Source organism: Arachis hypogaea, chromosome 18, assembly GCF_003086295.3.
Source record: "Arachis hypogaea cultivar Tifrunner chromosome 18, arahy.Tifrunner.gnm2.J5K5, whole genome shotgun sequence".
Taxonomy (NCBI): domain Eukaryota; kingdom Viridiplantae; phylum Streptophyta; class Magnoliopsida; order Fabales; family Fabaceae; genus Arachis; species Arachis hypogaea.
In genome coordinates, this window is record NC_092053.1 from 121,373,966 (window position 1) to 121,384,065 (window position 10,100).

Here is a 10,100-nt window from a genome sequence, read left to right on the forward strand (position 1 = left end):
TGCTACTCCAACTCTCTGTCTTATATCTTCGTTCCTTATTTTATCCAATCGTATATGACCACTCATCCATCTCAACATCTTTATTTCTGCAACACATTATTTTATCTTTTTCTTACTAGTGAAACAGGACTAGGAAAATATATTCACCCTCTTTAGTTTAGCTATTCAAATCTCAAGACCCAACTATCTAATGGTGGCTAAGTACTTCGTTATAGTATCTCATGTTATTATCAAACAACAAAACTAAAAAATGACATGTTTAGTTTTAGAGCACACAACCAAGCATTGATAATTACAAAAAGAGATTGTTTTAACTAGAAACAGTTGAATCCAATCAAGCAATCAATATGCCTAACAAGAACGTTTGTTCAGCTTCTCTTAACCATTGACTACTATAGATGAAAAAAAAAACATAGACAGAGCAGGCTAAGGTTCTACATCTCTATTGGCAATTATCATAGTGATCGTACATTACACCATTACTTCTTGTTCATGTATTTGATACAAGGATTAGCAAAAGAGTGTTTGCCCCCAAAATGACATGACAAAACAAAATACATGACCAGAATATTCATCACTATAAGAAATACGCTGCGCTACAAACTACTTCACTCTAATACCATTGCTGCTAGGACACAATCTCTCTAATCAGTCACTGTTCTTTCCAGATCCTACCGGTAACCCTTAGCTTTAATTCTTTCCTGTCGCCGCCGGAGAAGAATAGAGCCATATTCCGCTGAATTATGAGACCGTCAAAACTGTCACGAACCTTGCGATGGCTGTCCCTAATGCTTCTAGGAACACCCTGCCAAATCATCTTCCTCCCATTTCCACCCACTTCTAGACTGTAGCTATAATTCTTTGCCTCATTATCATCACCCATAAATCGCAAAAAGGCTATGTAGACAGGAGCCATTCCTAGCTGAAAAGCTTCAAAGTGTAGACAAAAATACTGACCAAAGCAGCTGAAAACCTATAAACCAATGTGAAATCTATGAATCAGCTAAACCCCAAATTTGACGAATGCCACAATTAAGTGCATAACTGGCCCTTGTACAGACTGCGGCAACATTTGCAACTTGCACACTAATTGTTGATTACAGCTTTAAAAATACAATTCAGCTTTTGAAATGTTTCATTATTGAGAAGTCTAGTGAAAACATTTTTGTTATTAATTAAATAAAAGCCTAATCAGTTTGCATAAATTCTATATTTCCATAATTTCTTTGCTGTAACGAAAATTAGCATGTTTGGTTCTGCTTAATTATAGGAGGAATTTAATTTTTTATCATTGCAAAAATGCTCCATGAAATATATCTATTATAAGATTTTTTCACAAAAAATAACGTAAATTCAAACACGCATCCATTCAAATTTCAAACATGCACTTAAATAACACAATCTACTGTCTAGTGAATTTCCTGAGAAAATAAGAAGGTAGTTCGGCAAAACAATACCGTGAGCATCCATGTGGCATTTTCAACCTCTTGTGGATTTGATTTGACATAACGATGGTTAAAAGTGCTACCATTGTGCATGTCCACTTTGTGATCATCTTTCAAATGGGCCACTAAGTAGGGTATATCACCCATAGCTGAGCATTCTGAACCAGCATATGGACAGTTATATGGTCTATATGCACACTGGGATTCGTGTTTCAGCTTGCTATAATATGGATAGATACCAATACACCCAAAACCTTGATATTTACAAGGAAGTTCCAAAGATGCAGCCACCTTCTCTAGTGCTAAACATCTGATATTGCCAAGTTCATGCCTACAAGTAGGGCACCGATTGTGGACCCTTGGTTTGCAACCTGAGCATATCGTGTGGCCATTTGAACACTGCAACAATAGTATGAATATAAGTTTCCTAATTTCTGAATTGAAAATACTTTGCTATATAAGACGATATTCAATTTAAATCTTCGGTAAAGCCAACAAATAAATAAACTAAACAAGTTATATATAGCAACGGTATAGTGTTCTTGCTAGGAGAAATATCAAATCTTCTGAAAATTGGATCATATACGCAAGATCACAGAATTAATATTGATCTTGAATAAGAAAACTAGCACCTCAACACTTAGCTTTTCCTTGTGACATACCTAACAAGTGTAAGAATCCCAAGTTTTTCTTTGTTTTTTCTTAATGCAATCTTATTGATTAGCAGCAACACCATTATTTCCTACTTAATTGCCAGATTGCACAATGACTCCCACAACTTTTTATAATACTATCACTTGCTTTCTCATCAACCCAGAGAACAACAATAAAACATCACAAATACATAAACAACCTGATGGATTGGAGGGTACATTGCATTCAGGCATACAGGACACTCTAAAAGCTCACGAACACTGCTTGAAACAGTCCCATTAGGTTTGAGAGAAGTTAGGGCAGGATCATTTACTAATTCACTAACATCTGTTGCCTCCTCATTTTGAGGGGGATCAACTTCAGTTTTGGTCCTTATATCGTCAAAGAATGGATTACTTGATGCCATGCTATTAAAAGCAATCTGCAACAGCCCTGTGAGTAGTAATTCAAAAAGAGAAAAATTTTAGAACCAACCAGGAAGGGAGTAACCAAATTCAATACATAACTGATTTTCCTTTTTTTCACCACAGTTGAACATAATTAATTAGGTATTACATGCATACCTTATGCACATCTCCTCAATTACAACCAATGAATTATACAAGTAAACACTCATATTGCCCCAAAAATTTCCAAAATGGACACTTTGCTCCATAACAAATTTTTATTACTCTAGAAGTCCCTCAGAATTTGTTAGGGACTTCCACAGTAATGAAAGTTTGTTGGGGACCAAAGTATTTGATCTGAAATTCATTGGGAACCAATTTTGGGTGTTTACTCTAATTACACCTCTCTAGTCAAAGAATGAATTCTGCCTTTATATGGCAAATGTTCCTACATTGAGACTTGAGAGTATCAAATATGCATGGTGTTCATCTAATTTGATTTTAAAACCAATTTACATAGCACACAGTCATTGTATGCTTAACAAATTACAAATGTTTGATAGCTAAGTTTATGAAAGAAAACAAATTACAACAAACATCCAAAAGCATGAGCATTTGTCATTCAAACATTTCAATGATTTGATTCTAAAATCCAATTTTATATTGACCAACAGGAATGCTTAGTTCTTTTCCAACAAAAGGTAATCAACTGTTCGACTTATAATGAGAGATAAGGACACTTTCAACCATAAAAAGACATGAAGATGATTGATCATTGACATTTCAAAAACTAAAAAGTTAAGGCCTTAATCTCAGTTCCGGCCAAAAGGGATTCCTCCACTTACTCAACCTATATTCCCAGCCTCGGTTTCTACGTTTGCTTATCAAGTAGATAAACAACAGCGGCCACAACAAAAGCCTTTTCCAGCCCCTGCGAGATATTAGGGATGGATGCATGGATCAAACACTACTAGTTCTCTGTGTTTTCTCCAATCTGTCTACTACTATGATTCAAGATAGGCATGGAGATAGACCAAAGAAACAAATGCAATCTGAGTTATTATGAAACATTATCACATGGTTTGATTCATTCTACCAATCCCACCTAGTTGGAAGAAAAGGGCTTCGCTGCTGAAAAAGCAGAGATCACATTTCAAACCTTGAAAAGAACAAACTGTTCCATACATTTCCAAATGCCACACAATTAAAACCCTAAACCTTGAAAACAATAAATAAAAGCACAATTGATTCAAGGCAAAACCTTCCACAGATCTACAACAAACACTTAAAAAAGAACCCCAACAAGAATAACAGGAATCCCTAATCTTAATCAAAACGTGTCAACAGGAACGGCCTAACAACAAAACTTAACGGAAAAACAGAGATGAAGAAAGGAATACCTGAAATGACTGAATGATCAGAAGCTCATTACAGAGAGGAATAAAAGGAATGGAAAATTCAAAATAAGAAAGAGGGTTTAATTTACCGAAAACAAAAAGGGAAAGAATGATGTTATTGTTACGGGTGGGTGAGGGGGGAGAGGGTTCACACAACAAACTAATAAATGAAAAGGAGTCACGAGTGCGCGTATGCAGATGCAACAAGAATTTTCAAATTAAAGGGAATGAGAGAGAGTGAGAGGAGCGTATAGAGGAAGAGAGAGAGAGAGAGTTCTCGATTCGATGGAAATGGCAAAGGGATTCAAACTGAGTTGATCTGTATCATGCACCTTAGATGGCAAGGTGCATCACATACTTCCTCGTCTAACACACTCAATTAATGCCTTAATGGCCATATTCAATTTATTTATTTCATAAATAAATAAAATTTATTTTATGAACAAACTCCAACAACCATTCATACTCGGCTTAATGTTCGATTATTGTTCGGTGAATCATTTTGGTCGTCGTATGTTTACGAGTCAAGATCATAGACAATAAAATTGATTTGGTCAAATTATTAGATTATTGGATTAGTCATAGAATCAACTCAACCAAAATTAATTGAAAAAACAGTCTTGTTATATATATAAATTTTTTTAACAAGCTTGACAAAGAGCAGGGAAGGCGAGGTCTCAGGTGTAGACGTGCAGTTGAGATTCAGGAACGGGTGGTAGATTTGGAAAATATATCCTCTCAATTTTTTTTTTTAACAACAAGTGTAATTATTCGTGCGATATATGTGCTATGTACGTGATAAGATTGAATAAAATATCAAAATGATAATTAAATAAAAACAGAAAAATAGTATTATAAAATTTATAAAAAACAATAATAAATAAAAAAGATCTCTAATAAAATTTTCATTAAAAATTTAAATTGTAAACAAATAAAAAAATTAGAATCAGAGGAGCTTTGAACATTGCATTCCAATTGTCCATCACAGTTGGGATCTTAGTGGCAAATATACTCAACTACTTCTTCGCAAATATCAAAGGTGGATGGGATGAAAGCTTAGCTTGGGTGGTGCAATGTCTCTGCACTCATCATCATAATCGGATCATTAGTCCTTCCAGACACACCCAACTCCATGATCAAGCGTGGAGAACACGAAAAGGCCAGGCAACAACTGAGGAAGGTTCACGACGTGAAAGACATTGATGAAGAGTTCAACGATCTTATTGCCGCAAGTGAGGAATCGAAGAAGGTGGAACACCCTTGGAGAAACCTGCTGCAGCTCAAGTACAGGTCTCACCTCACAATGGCAATCATGATTCCATTCCTCCAGCAATTCACGGGCATTATTGTCATCATGTTTTATGCGCCTTTGTTGTTCGGCTTCATTGGCTTCAAGGACAACTCTGCTCTCGTATCAGCCGTCATCACGGACGTCGTAAATGTGGCTGCCACCGTTGTGTCTATCTATGGGGTTGACAAGTGGGGTAGGAGAGCCCTTTTTCTAGAAGGCGGAAACCGGTGATTTGCCCGTGTGGTATGCTATTGTGGTGATGATGTTTATTTGCATATATTTCTAATATATTATAATCTATTCAACGAATGAGATCAGACCCCACATTTTAAACGTTTTTGCCTGAGTATTTGTCTCTAGCAAAAATACCAAAACAAAAAATTATTGTTACATTGGACGATTTTAATATGAAAAAAAAACGTTAAGGAAAATTATAAATTAAAAATTATGTTGGGGACGGTTTCGATTTTAACCTTCAACGTTAGGGACAAAACAATACTTATCCCTATAATTATCATATTATTATTATTATTATTATTATTATTATTATTATTATTATTATTATTATTATTATTATTAAAATATTTTCGATTGATAATTGATAAGTAGTTTAATAATGCATTAAATATTGATTTTATATAACTATAATAAAGAAATTTTTCTAAATTAGTATAATTATGCATTATTACTTAAATGCTAATTATAGTATAAGTATAATAAAGATATTTTTATAAAATAAACTTAGAAGAGAAAATGTGCATTCATTTTGGCAAGAAAATGGATTCATGAGGAATCGACACCTCACTTTTATTAGTTGGGGAAAATCCAGTTTTAGTATATTAAGTAGATAGATATGTTTAGGTAATTAAAGTGATGATAGACACCTTTAAGTTACTCAAATTAACAAAAATGTGAGGAACTTACAAAGACGAGTTAATAACTAGAAAATCAACTAATAGCTAAATTTTTATAATATTTTGGGTAAAGTATATTTTTTGTCCTTAAAATTTGGCAAAAGTTTTAAAAATATCCCTAAGTTTTATTTTGTTTCAATTTTGTCCCAAAAGTTTTCTATTTGCATCAAATATACCCTAAACTGCTAAATTTTCAAAAAATTTAAGACTAATCTAACAATAATATATGAAAATTATGTTTGATTTGCTTGTGTTGAGAGTTGTTCTTATGATATTGTTGTTGAATTGATCTTAAATTTTTTGAAAAATTAGCTGTCAAGGATATATTTAATGCAAATCGAAAACTTTTGGAACAAAATTGAAACAAAGTAAAACTTAGGGATATTTTTGAAACTTTTATCAAACTTCAGGGACAAAAAATATACTTTACCCTAATATTTTTTATTATTCTTATAGTTATCATTTTCTTTTTTCCTTCTTTTTAAAAATTATTATTCTTTCATTACAAACTTTGCCAATTTTAAATAATTTTTTTATAAAGTGATCCACGTTATTTTTTTTTATGATGAGAAAGATTTTCGAACAAATTGAGTAATGGACCCTTTGGTTGATTTGATTCCTAGTATAACCAAATTTAGTTTGTGTATTTTATTTTAAATTTTGTAACAGAAAAAGTATACATAGAAAAATAAAAAGTAAATTTTTATATTTTTTTCTTAAATTTAAAAGAAAAAATACCCAAAATAAAAATAAAAAATATTTTTTTTAACTATTAGAGTGTTAGTAATTTAGTATCTTTTCTATTTAGATAACAATAAAAGGACAAATTTTATTAACATTAAAATTGATAGATTAAATTGATCAAAAAGTAAAAATTAGAGGAATAACAAGTGTAATTACCAATGCGATGCACGTGCGATACGCGTGCCATGCGCGTGTCATGCACGTAATAAGATTGAATAAAATATCAAAATGATAATTAAATAAAAACAGAAAAATAGTATTATAAAATTTATAAAAAACAATAATAAATAAAGAAAACCTCTAATAAAATTTTCATTAAAAATTTAAATTGTAAACAAATTAAAAAATTGGAATCAGAGGAGCTTTGAACATTGAGTTCCAATTGTCCATCACAGTTGGGATCCTAGTGGCGAATGTGCTCAACTACTTCTTCGCAAATATCAAAGGTGGATGGGGATGGAGGCTTAGCTTGGGTGGTACAATGGTCTCTGCACTCATCATCACAATCGGATCATTAGTCTTTCCAGACACACCCAACTCCATGATCAAGCGTGGAGAGCACGAAAAGGCCAGGCAACATTGATGAAGAGTTCAACGATCTTATTGCCGCAAGTGAGGAATCGAAGAAGATAGAACACCCTTGGAGAAACCTGCTGCAGCGCAAGTACATGCCTCACGTCACCATGGCAATCATGATTCCATTCCTCCAGCAATTCACGGGCATTATTGTCATCATGTTTTATGCGCCTGTGTTGTTCGGCTCCATTTGCTTCAAGGACAACTCTGTTCTCATGTCAGCCGTCATCACCGGTGTCGTAAATGTGGCTGCCACCGTTGTGTCTATCTATGGAGTTGACAAGTGGGGTAGGAGAGCCCTTTTTCTAGAAGGCAGAAACTAAATGATCATATGTCAGGCCGTAGTAGCTGCTGCTATTGGAGCCAAGTTCAGAATTGATGAAAACCTCGGTGATTTGCCAGTGTAGTATGCTATTGTGGTGATGATGTTTATTTGCATCTATGTCTAATTTCTTATAATCTATTCAACGAATGAGATCAAATTCCACATTTTAAACATTTTTGCCTGAGTATTTGTCTCTAGCAAAAATTCCAAAACAAAAAATTATTGTTACATTGGACGATTTTAATACGGAAAAAACGTTAAGAAAGATTCTAAATAAAAAATTACGTTGGGGACGGTTTCGATTTTGACCTTCAACATTAGGGACAAAACAATACTTATCCCTATAATAATAATAATAATAATAATAATAATAATAATAATAATAATAATAATATTATTATTATTATTAAAAATATTTTCGATTGATAATTGATAAGTAGTTTAATAATATATTAAATATTGATTTTATATAACTATAATAAAGATATATTCTTAAAGTAGTATAATTATGTATTATTATTTAAATACTAATTATAGTATAAGTATAATAAAGATATTTTTATTAAATAAACTTAAAAGAGAAAATGTGGACTCATTTTGGCGGGAAAATGGATTCTTGAGGAATCGACACCTCACTTTTATTAGTTGGGGAAAAACTCAGTTTTAGTATATTAAGTAGATAGATATGCTTAGATAATTAAAGTGATGATAGACACCTTTAAGTTACTTAAATTAACAAAAAAGTGAGGAACTTACAAAAATCAGTTAATAACTAGAAAATCAACTAATAGCTAAATTTTTATATTATTTTTTATTATTCTTATGGTTATCATTTTTTTTCCTTCTTTTTCAAAATTATTATTCGTTCAATACGAACTTTGCCAATTTTAAATAATTTTTTTGTAAAGTGATCCACGTTATTTTATTTTTCTTGTTGATGAGAAAGGATTTCGAACAAATGGAGTAATGGTCCCCTTTGGTTGGTTTGATTCCTAGTATAACTAAATTTGGTTTCTATTTTTTATTTTAAATTTTGTAATTGAAAAAGTATACATAGAAAAATAAAAAGTAAATTTTTATATTTTTTTCTAAAATTTGAAAGAAAAAATATCCAAAATAAAAATAAAAAATATTTTTTAAACTATTAGAGTGTTAGTATCTTTTCTATTTAGATAACAATAAAAGGACAAATTTTATTAGGCTTAAAATTGATAGATCAAATTGATCAAAAAAAAATTAGAGAAATTATAAGTGTAATTACCCGTGCGATGTACGTGCGATGCGCGTGCCATGCACGTGATAAGATCGAATAAAATATCAAAATGATAATTAAATAAAAACAGAAAAATAGTATTATAAAATTTATAAAAAAAATAATAAATAAAGAAAACCCCTAATAAAATTTTCATTAAAAATTTAAATTGTAAATAAATTAAAAAATTGGAATCAGAGGAGCTTTAAACATTGGGTTCCAATTGTCCATCACAGTTGGGATCCTAGTAGTGAATGTGCTCAACTACTTCTTCGAAAATATCAAAGATGGAGGCTTAGCTTGGGTGGGGCAATGGTCTCTGCACTCATCATCACAATCGGATCATTAGTCCTTCCAGACACACCCAACTCCATGATCGAGCGTGGAGAGTACGAAAAGGCCAGGCAACAACTGAGGAAGGTTCACGGCGTGGAAGACATTGATGAAGAGTTCAACGATCTTATTGCCACAAGTGAGGAATCGAAGAAGGTGGAACACCCTTGGAGGAACCTGCTGCAGCGCAAGTACATGCCTCACCTCACCATGGCAATCATGATTCCATTCCTCCAGCAATTCACGGGCATTAGTGTCATCATGTTTTATGCGCCTGTGTTGTTCCGCTCCATTGGCTTCAAGGACAACTCTGCTCTCATGTCAGCCGTCATCACCGGCGTCGTAAATGTGGCTGCCACCGTTGTGTCTATCTATGGGGTTGACAAGTGAGGTAGGAAAGCCCTTTTTCTAGAAGGCGGAACCTAAATGATCATATGTCAGGCCGTAGTAGCTGCTGCTATTGGAGCCAAGTTCGGAGTTGATGAAAACCGCGGTGATTTACCAGTGTGGTATGCTATTGTGGTGATGATGTTTATTTGCATCTATGTCTAATATATTATAATCTATTCAACGAATGAGATCAAACCCCACGTTTTAAACGTTTTTGCCTGAGTATTTGTCTCTGGCAAAAATACCAAAACAAAAAATTATTGTTACATTAGACGATTTTAATACGAAAAAAACGTTAAGGAAGATTCTAAATAAAAAATTACGTTGAGAACGGTTTCGATTTTAACCTTCAACATTAGGGACAAAACAATACTTATCCCTATAATAATAATA

General features: G+C 32.8%; 2 protein-coding genes and 2 pseudogenes across 3 annotated transcripts; 3 read left to right on the forward strand and 1 right to left on the reverse strand.

Annotated features, from left to right (window-relative positions):
* Positions 1-419: 419 nt before the first annotated feature.
* Positions 420-4,486, reverse strand: LOC112772992 (E3 ubiquitin-protein ligase DIS1). 2 transcript variants are annotated; one of them, XM_025818028.3, is made up of 4 exons: positions 3,886-4,486; positions 2,299-2,531; positions 1,458-1,844; positions 420-973 (listed from the first exon to the last, which is right to left on the reverse strand). In XM_025818028.3, exons 2-4 carry the CDS (start codon positions 2,503-2,505, stop codon positions 653-655), a joined length of 915 nt encoding a protein of 304 aa, XP_025673813.1. In that variant the 5' UTR covers positions 2,506-2,531; positions 3,886-4,486; the 3' UTR covers positions 420-652. The 2 variants fall into 2 exon arrangements, with proteins under 2 accessions (XP_025673813.1, XP_025673812.1); XM_025818027.3 differs by having other exon boundaries at positions 3,331-4,486.
* Positions 4,220-5,404, forward strand: LOC140181447 (sugar carrier protein C-like). The gene is given in 3 exon segments (XM_072225025.1): positions 4,220-4,227; positions 4,827-4,938; positions 4,940-5,404. Coding segments are annotated over 3 exon segments (585 nt in total).
* Positions 5,405-6,989: 1,585 nt separating this feature from the next.
* On the forward strand, positions 6,990-7,814 carry LOC140181448 (sugar carrier protein C-like; annotated as a pseudogene).
* Positions 7,815-8,690: 876 nt separating this feature from the next.
* Positions 8,691-9,869, forward strand: LOC112770388 (sugar carrier protein C-like; annotated as a pseudogene).
* Positions 9,870-10,100: the final 231 nt, after the last annotated feature.